The 19,538-nt window shown below is 33.1% G+C and overlaps 3 protein-coding genes across 4 annotated transcripts; 1 reads left to right on the forward strand and 2 right to left on the reverse strand.

Annotated features, from left to right (window-relative positions):
- Positions 1 to 933: 933 nt before the first annotated feature.
- Positions 934 to 3,638, forward strand: LOC148203284 (pentatricopeptide repeat-containing protein At3g06430, chloroplastic-like). The gene is made up of 2 exons (XM_088106273.1): positions 934 to 1,368; positions 2,157 to 3,638. The coding sequence occupies exons 1-2, from the start codon at positions 949 to 951 to the stop codon at positions 3,285 to 3,287; spliced, it is 1,551 nt and encodes a 516-aa protein (XP_087962399.1). The 5' UTR covers positions 934 to 948; the 3' UTR covers positions 3,288 to 3,638.
- A 1,630-nt stretch (positions 3,639 to 5,268) lies between these two features.
- LOC148203285 (uncharacterized protein At4g18257-like) lies at positions 5,269 to 7,804 on the reverse strand. Its single transcript, XM_088106345.1, has 3 exons — positions 7,449 to 7,804; positions 7,018 to 7,353; positions 5,269 to 5,767 (listed from the first exon to the last, which is right to left on the reverse strand). The coding sequence occupies exons 1-3, from the start codon at positions 7,727 to 7,729 to the stop codon at positions 5,593 to 5,595; spliced, it is 792 nt and encodes a 263-aa protein (XP_087962471.1). The 5' UTR covers positions 7,730 to 7,804; the 3' UTR covers positions 5,269 to 5,592.
- A 1,586-nt stretch (positions 7,805 to 9,390) lies between these two features.
- Positions 9,391 to 17,391, reverse strand: LOC124835791 (subtilisin-like protease SBT2.2). Of its 2 annotated transcripts, none has more exons than XM_088105936.1 (10): positions 16,823 to 17,391; positions 16,193 to 16,352; positions 15,593 to 15,990; positions 14,993 to 15,088; positions 13,358 to 13,430; positions 12,754 to 13,036; positions 11,956 to 12,290; positions 11,135 to 11,405; positions 10,705 to 10,989; positions 9,391 to 10,075 (listed from the first exon to the last, which is right to left on the reverse strand). In XM_088105936.1, the coding sequence occupies exons 1-10, from the start codon at positions 17,050 to 17,052 to the stop codon at positions 9,648 to 9,650; spliced, it is 2,559 nt and encodes an 852-aa protein (XP_087962062.1). In that variant the 5' UTR covers positions 17,053 to 17,391; the 3' UTR covers positions 9,391 to 9,647. The 2 variants fall into 2 exon arrangements, with proteins under 2 accessions (XP_087962062.1, XP_087962063.1); XM_088105937.1 differs by having other exon boundaries at positions 10,705 to 10,986; positions 16,823 to 17,388.
- Between the last annotated feature and the right edge of the window lie 2,147 nt (positions 17,392 to 19,538).

Consider the following 19,538-nt stretch of genomic DNA (forward strand, 5'->3'; position numbering starts at 1 on the left):
GCTATCTTGATTTATTGATGATATTATGAAAATTATATAAGCAACTAGATTTAGTTTACTTGTAACCAGAGAATTATGTAATTTGCAGCGACTTCATATAGAATTTTGATGTCCTTGTGTATCTCTGATGTTTTCAACCATTTAATTCTCTAACTGTGTCTTGAATACTTTGAATTTGATTTTTTTCTCTTTTTTAATATTTTCTTGTGAAGGTGATCTTACTTCATTAAATGTTGACAAATTCTTTCATCCAAACTTTGGTACGTCAAGCTGTGGAGAATTAGTCCTTTCTACTAGAGCTTATTGACTTTTTACAATGAGAGATTACAATTTCAATCTCTTATGTTCAAATGATATTTTATAAAACTTAGTACAAAAATACACCATTTGGAAAATTCTTATAAAATTTTCAACCTCTTTTTCTCATTCTCATAAAAATGAGAACTTTCTTCTTGTTGAGTGTCTCCTTACCTATATGTGGGGATTTATTCTCTGCCTCTTAAACAAAGGCAAGTCATGCTTTTTTTTTCTTTTGTTAATCATCCATATTCTTTATTTTTGGGATGAAAATATGTTTTGGAAAAATAGTTTTGGGCGTCTACCTTTTTTCGAGTCTAGATATTCAACATTCAAAATAATATTGATGTTGGTATATTAATTTTTTTTTAATATATTTTAAAATTTTAATGATTATATAAGTGTATTTTAAAGAAGAAGAAAAAAGAATTCAAAATTCCTTTATTTTTCTCTTTGATAAACCTCGCTAAATTAACATCTAGTCTACATAACCTTAAAATGTCACGTTTTCCTTTATCATTATTCATTCTAACAATGTTAAGGGAGCATATTGAACCCTTTTAGAAAAAATAAGATTACATGAAATTAAAAATAAATAAATAAATAAACATTAAATATTTAGCCTAAAAATTATTATGACAATTAGATGGCATGAATTACGAAAGAACACACAAAGTTCAAAGAAACAAAGTTATCTGTCTCTGTTTCCTTTCCATGGTTTCAATGTCGCTCTGTCTTTCTTCTTCCTTTATTCCTTCTCCCATTCCCCATACCAAATTTCCCACAGCTGAAGATCCGATTTTTCGGGTCACCCGCTTCTCAGTTTCTGCTCCGTCAAAAACCAGTGTCTCTGCCTCTTCTACCCGAAAACCAGCTCCAGCAACCAAAACCAGAAACCCGAAAGATAAGGAATTTTCCCAAACACTGTTCTTTGAGGATATGGAGGAGACACCCATCAAGAAGAAGAAGAAAAAGAAGGAGAAAAGGAAGAGTGATAAAGTGTGGGTTCACACTCTCCCCGAAGTCTTATACTATCACATTCATAAGAAGAACTGGGCTATTACCCTTGAGGTCAGTCATCACCCCTTTGTGCTTCATAAACTCCATCCTTTTCTTTTTGGGCTGAAAAACATTTGTTGATTGAATACTTGGAATTTGATATTCTTATGTCCAATTAATTGAAGGTCTTTTGGTTTATGTTGATTTCATTGGGGTGCTACTACCTTTAATACTAGTTTTGAAAGTTCAAAAGTGATCCATGGATACGCTTTGCTCCTATACACATAGAGAGAGAAGTGCTGATGTGATAAATAAACAAAGAAAGTTATTATATAATAATTTCGTTTTTAAGTGACTATTGTACTAGAAGAAACTGATATGTGTTTGTTTACGTGATTCAAAAACATTTTCTTAATTAAAAAACAAATTAGTAAGAAAGAGGAGGAGGGTAACCCTATTGAAGGATAAACTGCCATTACCAAATTTCTAAGAGTATTTTTTTGTCCCAAAAATTTCATAAAACATCATTCCATGGCTTTTCAACTTTCTTCTATCTTCTGCTGCTTCTTTAAATAAGTCTATCTAAACATGAAACATTACTAATAAGTGATTATTTTATTAAAAAAAAGTACTCTTTTCTTAAAAAAGTTTAAACAAATATACATAATGTGATGTGAATAGAGGACATAGTCACATAAAAATGAGAGGTTTCAATGAAGTGTTTTAAGGTAGTTGGTGTAAAAATCTGCAAAATTTGTCTTACATAGTGATTTGGTATTGTTTTACCCTCGCTCGCAATACATATCTTCTTTTCTCGTGAGTTTTATACTCAAATCTCAATTAGCATTTTTAATGAACAGTTATTTGGCATGCTTAGAGGGCAACCCTATTACCAACCCAGAGAAGATACTTACATGAGACTCATTGTGTTGCTTGGAAAATCTGGCCAACCCCATCGTGCCAATGAGCTTTTTAGCTCTATACATGAAGATGGTTGTGAAAGTACTGAACTTTACACGGCCTTAATTACAGCCTATTGTCGAAATAATCTTGTTGATGAGGCATTGTCGATTCTTGATGAGATGATGAACATCCCCAATTGCCAGCCTGATATCATAACTTACATTACCTTGATGGAAGCTCTTGTGGATGCTTTGAGGTTTGAAATGGTTGAGTTGGTGTATGATAAAATGATTGAAAGATCTATCATGCCAAACACTCTCACCCAGAACCTCCTCCTTAGTTGCTATGGTAAGGCTGGGAAGTTTGATCAGATGGAGAAGATAGTGTCAAGTATGATGGAGAGCACTACCTGCAAGCCTGATGTTTGGACAATGAACGCGGTCATCAGTGTCTTTCGCGATGAGGGTCTGATTGATCTGATGGAGAAATGGTATGAGAAGTTTTGTAGTTTTGGGATACAACCACAAAGAAGCACTTTTAACATTTTAATGGGAGCTTATAGTAAAAAAAGAATGTATGATAAAATGTCATCAGTTATGCAGTGTATGCGCAAGGAAAAATGTCCATGGACAACTCCAACTTACAACTTTGTGATTGAGGCGTTTGCAGATGTAGGTGATGCTGCAAACATGGAACGTGCATATGATCAAATGGTTGCTGAGGGTTTGAAAGCAGATACCAAGACTTTGTGCTGCCTTATCAATGGCTATGCTAAGGCAGGAATCTTCTATAAAGTAATGAGCAGTGTTGTTTTGGCTGAGAAACTTCAGATACATATGAATACTTCATTTTACAATGCAGTCATATCTGCCTGTGCCAAAGAGGATTCTTTGATTGAAATGGAAAGATTTTTCAATCGTATGAAAGAAAAAGAATGTCAACCAGATGACACTACATACTCTGTCATGATTGAAGCGTACGGAAAAGCAAGTATGAATGATAAAATATACTATTTGGAGCAAGAAAAACAGATGATGATATCTGATGAGAAAAATTTGAATGAGCCTCAGGAGACAACCTTTGATTGATACGCGGTATAAATAAAGGTCTGAATGCTAATTCATCTACCACCCCTCCATTCTTTTGATGAAGCAGTTGGGTAGTTTTGCTTCTTTTTTCACAGTGAATGATAACTACTTCCTAACTTGTGTAGGTTTATAGTAAATATTGTTGGCATCATTTTTGTGTTTTGATGCCAGATGTATGGTCCTTCAAAGATACAATGGAATCTTGAGCATCTCAAAATGACAATAATATTTCGGTGGCATTGAAATTTCTGTTGAAAGCTGGCCTTTTACAGTGATTACATCACTCAAAGGTTATCTATTCATGGGTTTCAATTCACTTTTTTCATCAGTGAAGACTACGAAATTCCTGCATTTTGATATATTTCTTTTTCCCTTGTGATAGTAGCAGAAAATTTTGTGCTGTTTTTTTGGTTAGTGTTCTATTTGGATTACAATTGTGATCAACCTAGATTTTACTTAATATAAACAGGAGTACTTATATATCAATTGTTTACAACTTTGTCTTTGAAAATATATGTTGTCCTTTTGGTCTCGTCACTCCTTAAAATTTGAACATATTATCTGAGTAATATCATCTGAAGTGGCTCGTGAACTGTCATTACTGCTTCTAAGAGTTTCCTTTATATAGTCCTCATACATATACACACACACATGTCCACATATTGATGTTGTCCTAGACTTTTGGTGCAAGCCAATTTGGATAGGACCTTGACTCTATTATTTTGTTCTTTAGGAAGGTGTTTGATTTTGAACTCTTTGAAGTTACCCTTGTAACTTTTACAATGTGATAATATCTGTGATAGGTTCTTTGGCTTGAAAGTCTGCTTTGAATTGTGCTTTGTTTCTTTATCGACAAAGAGTGATTCTACTATTAGAGTAAATTGACTCAAGTATGGTTTTATAAGCTAATTCAAATTTTTAGAGCTATTGTACCACTATGGTTAGAGGTTTTCAAGCTAGAGGCAAAGGTATGTCATTGATTTGGTGTTATTGTCTAAGGATCTCCATGTCGTTTGCTTTTCTTACATTGTCTTGTGACACTCATTTCTTTAAGTTGTAATGTCTCATTACGAAATTGCAAAGTCTTATTATGTGCATGTACTCATCGAATTTTCCTTGCATTTACTCGATATGAGCTTTAAGGGTATTAATTATGAATGATACATTTACGGTTTTGCTCGATGAATTTCATATATTTTAACTTTTCGTCAAAACCATAAACCTTAGAGACGGAATAAGTTTTTAGCAATGTTTTAAAACATGTCCAATGTTCTCACCAGAAATTGAGTATCATTACTCGAATTATCATCAAAATGTTTGTCCTCCTTTATGAAAAATATTTGATATTGACTTAAGAAGACGAACATTTTAGAAGAACTAAAATAAAATAATAAAGAAAACAACAAATATTTATAAGAACAAGGTAGGAATAAAAAATAAAAATAACTATTTCAAAAACCTTTTCAATAATACGATCGTTGTACATTATATTCAATGAATATAATAATCAAAATCAATAATATATAAAAACATACTTTTATTTGTATATGTAAATATTATATATTAATAACATTATTAAGCACACTTAATGCTTGTCTTTAGTTCTATTTTAGTTATATACATTTATTTTATTTTATTTTAACTTTGTATAACTTTAAAAGATTGTTATAAAAATAATAAAAAATATTTTAGTTATATATGATCATATTAAGCAAAACTCGTGAAATTTTATTAAAAATTTTAATTAAGGATACAAGTTAAAAGATAATTTTTTATTTATTTTATTCATTTTTATGTATTTCTTTGTGTGTACAGGACCAAATAAGTGAAATAATGTTTTCATTCTATTTACTAGCTTGTTGGCATTCGTTTTACAATTGTAAACGGTTGGATATATGATCTACATATGTAATTGCTGCAGCTGAAGTATCAGATATCATACTGATATTTTAGCTCAGTTATGGATGCATTAGAACAAAAGTAATGTGAAGAATATGTACTTTACTATGGTTGTTTGTTCTCAAGGTTACACAAGGTGCGATGGTATATTCCATGCAATCTGCTATGGTCCAATTACACCATTTACAACAGAAAAATAAGTTATGTTTCTTTTCATTTCATTTTCTCTCCTTTATCTTATGAGGCCATTTTCCATTGCATGCACTCCAATTTCCCAATGCTGCAGCTTTAATGGACAATGATGAGCATTTTGGTCAACTTTCAACTCCTCGTGCCTTTTTCATAATGAAGTCATTGTTTCCCCAACATTAGCCTTCGTAAGTTATATTGGTGCATTCATCATTCATCACGTTTGTTTATTTTCAGATCCAGATATAACAGATGAGGCTTTGAGTTGTTCCACCTTCTTTCGAAGATAGGCTTGTTTAAGTTTCTCACGATGAGCAGCCACCTGCTCCTGCCTTCTAAGTTTAATTTCAGAAGCCTTCTCTCTTGCTTGATTAACTTCTTCATGAACTTCCCTACCAATCAAGATCAATTAAACGATTAGATTAACCAAAGACTCGCCATTTTAGTGAGATAATTAACCAAGAAAAATCATGAAAATATTAAAACATAGCAGAAGCCAACCTCGCCCTCAAAATAATAAAAGTTAATATTGTATACACACACACACACACACACACACAAATACTAAAAACACAAACAAAATACCCAAATTTAAAGAAATTCATGATAAATAATCAGTGTACACACACAATGACCATTAATGTAGTAGGAGCAAGAAGAACAACAGTACTAAGAATAAGAAAGATAATGGTGAAATTAATAAAAAAAGAACATAACAAAAGTCAAATCAAAGATAATTTTTTTGTGAAATACTTTACCCCGAAAAAGAACAAACAATGGTGTTACAGGGTTAAACTGGATTTTTGGAGGCTATATCATGGATGCGCCACTATATCACGGACAAAAAAAGTCATGCATGTTGAACAAAACATACAAGAAAAAATCCAATGATCATTTATTATCTTCTAAATCCAAGTCATTTTCATCATTTACGACTAAGAATTCACTTTTGGACATTGAAATCTCAATAACAGCACCCCAGAAGGTCCTAATTACCTATGTTCAGAGGGCTCTTCTGCATCAACAGGCAGTGCCACTATAGTTGCTATCAGATCGTAATTTGATCTGCTAAGCCACATCACCAAACCACTCCCCTACAGAAACCCCCTGTGAGAGGCAGGTGCTGCTCTTACATGCCACTATAGCCCATGATTTAAAACCCTGATTATAATACTGCCATAGTTTTCCCTATTCTAGTTTTGATGGAAGTAAGAATTCCAGAAAAAGGAAACTCCACAAGGAAAACCCATAGCCTATAAGCAAATAGGGTGTTTGGTTAAGCATTAGAACCATACAATAGGGATCCAAAACATGAAAATTCTAAGCATATATATAGCTTCCGTTGGGCTCGGGTATCAAATCAAACGTGAAAATCCACTGACACACCATGCTTCTAAGAGAAAAATAAGAAAAAATTAAATGTTCATGAGTTAAAACTAGCCTATTCTAGAAGTTCTCTCATATAGCCTCTTATTATTTTTAACGTGTACATTTAACTAATTGTAGCTGACAGAGAAGCTCGTTTCTTTTCTTCTTTTTTTCAGTTAGAAGTGCTTATAAAGAAATTTGTCCAAACAAAACCCTAATCTAAGAACAAAGACATCCAATCACATAATGCAAGAGAAAAACATGAACCCCATACCTAATATTGCGCTTATAATCAGCAGTGTCAAAAGCTCCAACCGTTCGCCCAGGCCCAACAAGCTTCAAGTTAAACTGCAAGGAAGCGTCTCCATCATCATCTCTAACAGCATCATCATCTTTTTCTAGCAACACATCGCGGCCCGGTAGCGCCGGCGGTGGCGGTGGCAACTCATCACGCTCAACGCCCTTACGAAAAAAGTCCACACAATACTTCTCTTGATCCTCTTCGTCAGACAACTCTCCCTTCACCAACTTCTCATACAGCTCAGCCTTCCTCTCCAGCGCCGCATAGCTCGCCGTTCCATCACGCACTGCTTTAAACTCCACCTTGTCCCTGACACCAAAATCACCACAATTTCCAAATAATCATCAAATCACTGAATAAATAAGAACAAAAAACGAAAAGAGAGTAAAGCAATGATACGATACTTGTGAGCGCGTGCATCGACGCCACGGTTTTTGACGGATAAGGGATTTTTGGGAGCGATTTTGCTCTTGGCGCGTTGATACTCCACATCAGGACCTGACAATTCCCGTGACTTTCTGGAATCTTCCTGAGACTTGTAAAGTTCTGCCTTCAGTTCAACGATTGAGGAGGCGCCAACGCCCGCTATGGCTCGGTGCTTCTTCGGCATTATCGACGATTCCGTTAGCCATCCCAGCGATTCCGTCACCACCCTCTTTTTCCCAGTTCCCTCTTCACCCGCCATGGTTTTCTGCAAACAATTTTTCTCGGTAGGGTTTCTATTCTATTTCGGATTATCAAATTTGGTGCAAACGTAATAGTAAATAACAAAAAAAAAGTAATTATCAACTTAAATAGAATTATCTTTGATAGAGAATATACATGTACTCTATACAAATATTAATAATTTTAAGTTTATATATATATATATATATATATATATATATATTCTACATCTTCTATTCTTATTATTATTTCCTCTATGGTAAAATACTAATATAAAACATATAATATATTCCCAATATATATTGATAGTAATAACACGACGAATCGTCAAAACATAAAAAAATTGATTAATCATTGTAAGAATAAACTAAACATCTAATTAGTTTAAACATATTAATAATTAAATTTAAAGAAAATTAAATTGTTCTTAATCAAATCATCCAAAAAAAATTATAAATATAAGTTAAAAATATGATTTTTAAATTTTTATTTCGTATTTATTATATTATCTATTTTACTTATTGAATTTGAATTTAGTACTGAAATATCTTTCATAAACAGTTGTTGATCGGTCAAACAATAGCTTACCTTAAAAAAAATTTAAGTTATCATTGAGCATGCGGGTAATGTTTGTGATTATGCAAGTTAGTAACGGTGTATAGAATATTAAGCTTAATTCAATTTTGTAATTGAGTGATTTTACTTTAATGCTGATATTGATATGCTCTTTGAAAGGTCATATTTAAAGAATATTTAACTAGCTAAAGTAAATTTAATTCAATTTGATACGCTATCACATTAATCTAGGTTTTGTTAATTAAGAATGTATGTTGAATATCTAGATAAGTTCATTATTAACTCGATAAGAAAAACCTTTGTTAGATTAGGTTGTATTTTTATTTTATTTTTTTATTAAGAGTGTTCCAACAGAACAACTCTCTTAATAGAAATTAATCATTTAAATAATAAGTTTTGGTTTTATTTTTCTAATAAAATGTGTAATTCAAAATACTTTTTTATTAGATTTTTAATGAAGACTTTTAAACAAATACATTATATTATTTAATATTTAAATAATTAAGTAATTATTGTTACTGTTACTATTATTATTAGATATTATTATTAATATTATTTAATAATTTCATCTAGATTGAATATCAAATTCAAAATATAACACTCATCGCTCAGTTAGCTAAAGATTAAATTAAATTCGATCTAAGAAAAATAAAATAAAATTCCAACTATTTAAGATTAATTGTCAGATTGAACCCACTAATTATTTAATATTTAAATAATTGAATAATAGTTATTACTATTACTTAAAATTTCAATATCATACTGAAAATACATAACTTATCAACCATTAAGTAATTAAATTAAATTTGATTCTATAAATTCAAATTCCAGGTAACGAAAAAATTAATACTACAAAATGAAAGTTACATTTATTTATTCTACAGAAGCTTATAAATATTTCATAATAGTCAAAAAATAAATAAATATTATTTTAGCAAACTTTCCAACCTTTTTTTTTCAGACAAACTTTTTAAGTGAAATTCATTTAATTTCCATCATATATCATCATCCATTTGATGAATCACATTCTAAACACAAGCATTTCCACCATTGATTAAGAAAGAAACAATTTAGAAACTACCACAAGAGAATGAACAATGGTGGTGATGCAGAAGAATCAGGAACTGATCACATTTATAAGTATCTATACAAGAACCTTTAACTTCTTTACATGATAATGAATGAAAAAATAGGCAAGCAAAAAGAAAAGAAACATGAAGAACAAAAGCTAAGATGAATCCTAGACAGTTTCAATGTTATTCTCGTATAAGACTCTGATTCTGAATCAAGAATAACATTCAAAAAGCATCCTAAAAAACCACTATCTAAATTTTTCCTCAAAATGAATCAGTGATACCCAATTAACTTGTAGTGGTGTTAGATGAGATTTTAACCATGATTGAAATTGGAATGTTTAGCACATGACCTTGATTCCCAAACAGCCCAATTCTCCCAAAGCTGGAAAGAGAGCTGTTAACTGTTGCATTCAAGAGCACAGACAATATCTGCTTCTCACCACTGCCAATACTGAAGTGAGTTGGAAACACTTTCAATGAAACTCCATAAGGAGCAGTCCAACCAACACTGTATGATTCATTTTGAGCAGTGTTTTTGACTGTCCTCTGCACTATTCTAGATTGGTTCAGCTTTGATATAGTGATTGAGGGCAGGTTCAGATCAGGACCATACACACTGGAATTGTAGAGTCCACAATTTTGACCAGTGTAGTTTAGCACCACAGGATATGAACCATTGATGCCACATAGAAATGACATATAATCATCATAACCTACAAAAAATCATAAATATAACAATTTCACATGAAGTTAAGTTTAAACTAGAGAAAGCTAAAAAACTTAATTACAAGTGGACAATTGCAGTTACATTATCCACTTCACTTATTCAATTATTGCACAATTTGACACCCCATATAAACTCAACAACTTCAAAGGGCAGAGGAACTTCTCAGAATAAAGAAAACCTATAGTCATAGAAATTGTAATACATTTTTATTCAAATATCAGTAAGATTTTCAATGGATATAGTATAGGGAAACAAACGAGCTGTGTAGCTCATACTGCTTACATATTGGAAATTGGAAAACGTAAATAAATTTATGCAACCTAAGTTCTTGCTACAGAAATTCTTAGTTTACATAAGATCCTAGGTTCAAAGGTTGTTGCTACCATTGTACACCAAAAAATAAGGATTTTTTTCCAATATGATGACTATAATGAGATATTATCTGGTGGTTTTAAAGTCTTAACTAAAAAAATGAAAATTTGAATTGCTGTTTTTCATCATAAGAGAGTAGCTTATGCAAAATGTTCAAAAGATTAACTAAGCACAGACCACAATCATAGTTGAATTTCATGCCGTTTTTTATACTTTGAAACTTGAAATGCTGAAGTGACTTACCGGAATCAAAAATCAAACCAGGATTCAGTGCTCCACTTGCATTCACAAAACCACTTCCCATGTCAAAAGGAGTTGCTGGAGACTCGTTTAGTTCAGGAGAGGCATACGATCGTTGAGCCATTATTGGCCCACCACTCTTGTCATACAGAGAAGCTGTAGTGGAAAGTGCAGATCCAATGGCTGCAGGACTAAAACTCGGGAACTTTTGCTTAATTAGTGCAGCAAGACCAGCAACATGAGGAGCAGCCATGCTTGTGCCAGACATCAATGCAAAATTCTCACCTGCTGGAAATGTAGATGTGAGAATGCATTTGACATAATCAGCATGGATGGAAAACAAAAACATATCAGATTATTCCTTAAAAAGATGTTGTGTTTGACATATGAAAAGAGATCCTTAAACTAGTGTAATCTTGTATGCATTACAAACCTAGGAACTCAACGGAATCAGCAGCAACAGAACTCCAAGCAGCCCATATAAAACTTCCAGGAGCTAACAAGTTGGGTTTCAAAATGTCTGCTTCATGAGGAAGACTGTCTTGTGGATCTGGTCCTCTGGCAGAGTAATACATTACCTTGGGTGCAGCACTGCCATAATTCGCTTTTAGTCCACCACAGATACTGGCAGCAGCCCCAAATTTAACAATTTTCTTTGAAACGGCATCTATTTCCAATGAAGAATTGTAGTATTGCATTAAAATCTGACCATGTCAAAAAACCAGGAAACTGTCAGGGAGTTATTCCTCGTGCATATGTAATATAGAGAAACACAAGTTACCTAACACATTGGCCAAATTCATGCATTGTTTTACAAAGACAGCAGAATGCTTTTAAGTAAATAAACAATACATCAAAAGATGCCATATATCGTAAAATGCAAGCCTAAGAAAAATGGAAAAAACAAAATGAGCGTGATATCAAGGAAGTGAACACACACTTCAAAACAGTAGTCAAATTATCCATATCAGACCTATTCATGTCAGACTTTTTAACTACTTCTCTGGCAGTATATTATAATTCTTCTACTTCTATTTAACAAACTTTTATTCCAATAGCATTTTAGATGTATATAATGCCTCTTACTCACTTTTAACAATTGTTTTATGTTCATTTTGTACAAATTTTTATGTTGTATTATAGACATATGTTGTGTCCAATAAACACAAGTTTAAATTCCATGTCATTTCCCTCTATGTTCCCCAGATAGTTACGTGCAAATAAGACTGAGAAGGTAAATGGATAACACTGCACCTTGGAATCATTAGTGGAAGCAATTATTATGCTTGGCATTTTCATTGCAACAGGGTTAAGCTGAAAACCAATCACATAGGGATCCATATAGAAGACAACACCAGCTGCACTAAGATTTTTGGCTGTTTCTGAGGCTCTTTTGATGGTGGAGAGTCCCAGCACAAATCGAATTGAATAGCTGCACATTAAGAGGTTCCCCTTGATCAAATCCTTGTTGAACTTATTTGCATCTTGGCACTCACCAACATACATATCATCAGCAACCGTTGTGTCATTATTGCTCAATGCATGATGTGCATGAATCAGTTTATAAAGTTTGCTTTCATCTGTACCAGCTGAGGAAAACAATAATAATAATAAATGAAAAAAAGGGTCATATAAATCAATCCCAGCAAAAATGCTAAAGAAATAATAAACACCTGTGTTAACAATTGAATAATCTTATAACTAATTACCACAGGAGGATATTTAATCTATCATTCTTAAGCAGAAATCCTTGACAGCACAAGAACTGATTGTCCACAATATAGTGAGTGACAATAATAGACCTTAAGATTATCTTTTTCTCTTGTTTGGGGCTCATGTTCAGTGAAGTATAATAAGCAACCAGAGTTAATTCAAGCACAAAAAATCCCAATAACACAGTGAATCCTAGCTCCCTGGTCTCAACCTTCATTAACATTGTATTTTTTTCCACTTAATTTTATCATCAATAAGAAATGATACAACAGTCTCATCGAAGCTCTTCAGTACTATTTGGTTAAACCAAGGAGGAAATCCAGGAATAGAGAAACTTACGAGCAAGACCAACTCCAGGTATGGTCACATTATTTCCAAGAAATATGGAGTTGCTATAAACCCGATCATGAGAGGCAGCACCAACAGTAAAGATCCATGGACTGAAGGAGAACATGCTTGTTGGTGATGGTCCAGTATTTCCTGCTGCTTGCACGACAAAAATACCGGCCTTCACAGCCGACAGCAGAGCCATGTCTATTGGATTGAAGAAAGTTGCCACACCAGGAGGACGTCTATTAGGAGTAATTGACAAGCTTATTATGTCAACCCCATCCTGAGCTGCCTGTAAAATCATACCATTAATAGATTGTAAAGGCAACAAAAAAGTGAGTAAATGACAGGGATCCTAAGAGGTTAAATAAAAATCCTAAAACAGTGTGAAAAAGTGCTCTTCACCACTACTGAGGTAGGGGCATAATGGAATACATTGCTAAAAGCAAGCCCTTGAAGAATAGATAACAGTTATATACTTAATTAGGGAATTGAACTATTTTACACAAACATATTCTAGGGAGAATCAAAAACATAGAAGGGAAAAAATGACCAGCACAAAATAATTGTTTGCACAACAATATATAACTTGTCTGAAAAATTAAAAATGTACCTGGTCAATTGCTGCAACGACATCTGCAGCAAATCCTCCAAAGCTCTTGTATAATGCCTTGTAAACAGCAATGCTGTAAAAGATTGAAATGCAATACAAGCATAAATTGTCTTTTTAAAGAAAAAGAAACCAATGAAGGTTAAATGAAACAAATAAATAGAAAAAACAAAGCTAAATACACAATTTCTATAACTTTTTATAAACTCCAAAGATAACCTATTTTAAAAGACCTACCTGTTTGCTGTTGTCAGAAAACAAAGTAATGTGGAGTTGAATGATTAATGCTATGGAAATGACACATTCTATGATATGGAACAATGTAGGGCAATCAAAGGGTGAATGTTGAGGGGAGAAGAGAGATGGGTGAAGGCCACACCACATCCTTCAACAATATCTTTTCTGGTTTAGAAATTTGATTCTACAGCAGAGGGAGCTTTGCTTCTGTCTTTAGGCGCCAATACAGCTTTTAGATTTTCAAATGATTTTCAATGCTCTATAACAAACTGGATTCCATTTGACTAAGGACATGTACTTCGAAGAAATTCATGCACACCCCAGGTTTAAAAAAAGGAACCAGAACTCCTAATATGTAATAAATATCTAAAGGTCTCACACTTAAAACACGGTGGAAAGTGAAGTTATTGTTGTACTTAGCCTATGTACGAAGAAAGGCACCAACAAAAATCCTTACCACTAGATCAGCCATGCTCATGAGATCATAAGCTTCAGCCCATAGTTAATCACTTTTATGAGAGAATAAAGTAACTGATGTGCATTCCTTACTGAAATGTCTATTTGTTTAGCTTTAACTGGATTTTTCATTTTTTATTTTTGTTTACCATTTCTTCTCAAATCTAGTCCTTTGGTCCATTTCATAAATTAGTTTCCCTTTTTTTAACCATTAAATTGAAGCCACCACTGTATTTTCTCTCTCTTGCAAGAGAAGCTTCTAACATTTTTATTGTAGATGTTAGAAATATAATATAAAACAATTCATATATCTTTACCTCATTTAAACTTTTGGAATGGTTGTTTCTGACATTGTATGAAAGCCTCTATGACCAAGTGGTAAATCCCTTTTGCCCCCAGTCTTCTAATAAAAAAGTTAGATTTCAGTACAAGATAGGTGGGCCTATGCATGATTCACAATTCAAGCCCAAAGAGCTTTATAAGATTTGGCAATCCTTCTTTCTTCAACTAACTTTGTGGTTGAGATAGATCCAGTGAGTTAGTATATGGCCCTTTTCAATATATTCATCATTGTTTAGTAAAAATTTCAGGACTAATTATAGATTTCACCCTATTACCTACTTTCAAGTTTTAACAGTTTTGGACCAAAAAGACACAAACCAAGTCAATAGGAAAACAAAAACATTTTATCTAATACAAAAAAAAAGTAAAACATCTGTGGAACAGCACAAACGAACTACTAACATGCCCAGTTAAGCACTATAGCGCAAAAATAATCATCACACTCCGAAGAATGTAATTTACATATCATTAAGGTTGATGTTAAAGAATAATGCACAACTCATAGCATCATGCATATCTATAGATCCAACAGATTACTACAAGTGTAAAAATAATGATAACAAAATAAAATAAAATAACGAAGACATGTTCCGGATTATTTACTGTGAACGAGGAGCCATCCCACTAGCATTTCCAAAGTGATGTCCAGCAACAATGACTGGAATCCCATGGTTTCCTGCTGCAACAGCTGCTGTATGCCTGTGTATTTTAGTTACATCAGAAAGGGTATTTAGTTAAAAGAGAAGTAAAGATAAATAATTATGTTGTGATTAAAAAAGTTTTGGGGACAGTTAAACATGAAAACATCGGTTCATTTTCAATTCATATTTTAAAAAACATTCAGGGCTATAACAGTTCCAATTTTCAGAACATTATCAACACTCCAAGAAACAGGAGAAAACACATTACTGTAAGGTTCTGAGGGACATATATAAGCTGGACATAATCCATCAAAAACATAATTAAGGTACAGTGAAAAAACTGACTGATAACATGTGGCAATAGTAGACCAGTAGTTGAGACAAAGGCTGACAGCTTAGACTTTGCCACCATGGATTAGCCATGATGGTAAAGCAGATGCCAACAAACAAACCATATATCCCAATTATGAATCCAATTAGTAGTTGGATGAAATCAAGAGTATGGACCATGTAAGATAATACAACCAAACATAACATCCATAGAGAAAAGCCAAGAACTCACGTGCCATGACCATCACCATCAAAGGGAGAAGCATAGTCCTGAGTTGAATTAAATATTCCTCTGGTTATGGCTGAAGCAGCAAAGTGGCGGGCCCCAACAAGCTTCCTATTGCAAGAACCAGATGGAAAGTCGCGAGTAACCTCACAGATGCCAGAAAAATGACCAGGAACAGGATATGGATGATTAGATTTACTATCACCAAAACTAGGATGTGTTGGATCTATGCCAGTGTCAACAAACCCAATAACAACTCCTTCTCCAGCAGTTTCAAACCCTCCCTCTTGAAACCATGCTCCCTGTGGCAGACCCAAAAACTGTGGCGTATGTGTAGTCGCAGTCCTTACAGAAAAATCCAAAACCACATTGGACACTTCACTGCTCCTTGATAGTTTCTCTGCCTTCATGATTCAGTAATTATCAATCAACAGCTCAGAATGTGTTCACTTGCAGTAAATCAATAAACAATATTTGAAATTTTTAAACATTAAGAGCACCGACACCGAAGCCAATTCATCAATAGAAAGAACAACACAAAAATGTAACTGGTCCTATTTTTCTAAACTAAGAGCATAATCGCGATGATTAAAACTAATATCATACCTGTTTCTGGGTAACCAGCACAGCGAATCCATTTATCAGGTAATGGTAGCTATAGAGCTTCAGATATTTCTCTCCGTTTAACACTTTCTTCAACAGAGAATCATGAACTTGGGAAATGTAAGAGCCATATCTCTTATCTGTCTTAGTAATATTGTCATACCTTCAAAACAAAAGGATAATAAAATGAACAGGATCACATATGTCAAATTAATGCACCATGTTTTATAAAAACTTTCTAAATTGGAAGAAAAAAAAAAGGTTGAAACAAGGCACTGAGAATTGAGAACATCATTAACAAATATAATGAGACATTTCAAACAAAAACCTATCATCTCTAGATGATAAGCAATCATTTAACCAAACGCTTTTCATCTTACTCAAAACACAGCTTCCACAAGAAACCTCAATGATTTGGGACCAAATAAAAAAAAAAGGGAAAAGTTAAAAAAAAAAAACCTATGATTTCAAAGAATACAGCACATGAGCACACCATCCAACACTTCACGGAAAACACAAAAAGAAATAAGCAATTTCTTTCCATAAAACAACAAAGAAACACAAGACACCAATCAGCACCCCCAGCCCCACAGAAAACCTTCAAACCATGCCTGTGTTAGTGTGAGGGGATACCTTCTTGGTTTGTTAAATTGGGTTCTCCCTGGAGCAGGAGCAGCATCTTTGAAGCTACTAACTTCTCTTCTCAACTCACCATAGTAATGAGAAACAGGAGCATGTCTAAGGGTAACAACATACACAGCAGTGGTATCATCGTCTGAATCCCCTTGACACAAACAAGGTAAAAACACCCCCAGGAAAACCACCACCACCACCGTCAAATGTACCAGATAAATGTTCCCCATAAGGATTCTTCGGGAAACTAAAAAAACAGCACAAAAGCTGAAGACCCAGTTGGATCCAAAACCACCCCACCAGAAATGAACAACAACAATTCCTCACCAACCAGCGTGCTTCATTCTCAAGCTCAAGACTTCCCCTTTAGCGGTTCCAGTTCAGAAAAGAAAATGAGACACCCCAAGTGAGAGACAGTGATAAAGCAAAGACCTTTTGGTAGTGAAGAACCGCTTTGGAGAGAGTGAGAGAGTGTTTAGTATTAATAGCTGGAGTAAGAGAATCTGCAAGCAAAAGCCTTCTTCTTGGGGTGTGGGAATGTGAACGTTTTGTTTATTCAAAGAAAAAAAAAAGGAAAAAGAAAATACGTATGTTGTGTGAGAATAGAATGAGAAAATGAACGTTTTATTTGGTTTTATTCGACTTTGGACATTTCCGTTCAGGTCGTTGGCTGTCAATATGTGAACATTGAGTTTTCCTGTGACTTCTGTGATGACAACAACCTTGTACTTTTTTTCTTCTTTTACCTCTTTTTTATTTTATTTTGCTGTCTTCTTCTTTCCCTTTCTAAATATTTTAAATACATTTTCTTTTGTACGAACAATTATTCCATTTTCAGTATCTATCGTCATTTTATGAGATTTATTGTTTAAAACGATCTTTTACATTTTATTCTCAATTTTTTTTAGTTTTTGCAAATTTTAAACCCTATTATTTTCATTTTTTTTCTGCTAAGTACCTAGATCTATTGTACTTTTAAGCTTTGTAAATGGTAGCAAGGGTTTATTTTTTTTATTTTATTTTGCAAAGGGAGGGTAGAGTTAATTATAGGGATATTTATCAATTTTTTCTTGTTAAAAAGAACTATTTCACAGTTATGGACACTAGCATAAGAGCTACGTTGACATATAAGTGTACCATAAAAAAAATAAACTCCAAACAATTTGTAAATAGCATGAGTAGTTTAATATTTATTGGGATAAGAATGTCGTTACGATTTTTTTTCTTGATTATATATGGGAAATAATTTCTTGAAAAAAATTAAAAAAATAACTTTTAATGTTTATTACACCTTCATAATGTTTAACTATCAATCTAAGATACTTTAAAATATATTGTTAAATATGTCTTTGTGATGTTTGTCTATGAGAAACATGTGATATTTAATATGTTGTGTTGGTTTTTGATGATAATGAAAGTTGATTTATTTGTATAATTGATGTAGTTGATTTGTGCTTAATTGTATTGTCTTGAATTTGTTGATTTATATGAGGTTGATTTGATTGATAGAGTTTTAGAATGAGCAATTAGATAGATTGAAACTATTTAAATATTGTTTTCGAAACAACTAAAAAAGTTAGAATAAAGTGAAAAGTACCAATTGGCAAGTTAAAACTCAAACATATTTTTTCATTTAATGTCATAGCCTTTAGGAGTACAAAGTGACACTAAGTGTCCGCCTTAAATTTCAAAGTTAGAGAACAATTTTTTGACAGAGCGTTGAGCGATGGTTTTGTACGTTAATCTTATTTTGTAATAGTATATTGAGCAATGGTTTTGTATTGTTAAGTGTAAGATAATACAATGTTTTCGATTGTTGTGAAATTTTGATTTTTGATAGTTTAGTTGATTTTGATGGTTCAAATGTTTGATATTATTATTATTTATGAAATTGTTAATGGATTTATAAATGAGTATGCATGTATGTAATGGTGTATGAAATTGTGATGATGACAAACTTGCTAATGGATACGAGAATGTATGAAAATATATGTTATTTGTAGTTGATCATGAACATGACATCACTTAGTATGGATGAATACAAATATGAGTGACTGTTTTGAATTAATAATTGGATGTGGAATCATGTTTTGGAGTAATGTATGTGTTTCACGTAATTCAAGAAATCTCGTAAGGATTTTCTATAGTGGTGTTTCTTTAGTGTATACATTAATGTATGAATTCAAGCAAGAATCCTAAACTCTAATAATCATTTATGCTCATGTAAAGTAAAATAAGTTATGTGGTGAAAGTTGCATAAGATCCTACTTTAAAGGCAAGATAATGACTTCATAAGTGAAGGGGATTAACATTGGCTCTGCAGACTAGCAAAGGTGGGAATGGAAAAATGGGTTAGGCCCAACGGGCCAACCCATCAACTCATAAAAAAAACTGGTCAGGACAAAGATTTCAACCTGTCAACCCAAAGTAGCCTGACCCGCCCAACCAAAAAACCCATCAGGCCAACCTAAGGGTCAAGCTGGGGCAGCCCACAACTTGTTTTTAAAAAAAAAGCATGTTGTGTTATTTCAATTCTTGTGTGATGTGCTCTCGCACATATCTCATATTTTTATTCTCCCTAAAAAGAGAAAAACGAAACTCACCACTATGATGCATTCACTCACAACATATAGACACTCAAAGAACACAAACCACCACCACACAAAATGTCAGAAGTCATTGTCCCCCACAAAAATGCCACGAGCATCACCATGCG

This window comes from Vigna umbellata, chromosome 2 (assembly GCF_029865625.1).
Source record: "Vigna umbellata cultivar VRB3 chromosome 2, Vumbellata_1.0, whole genome shotgun sequence".
Lineage (NCBI taxonomy): Eukaryota > Viridiplantae > Streptophyta > Magnoliopsida > Fabales > Fabaceae > Vigna > Vigna umbellata.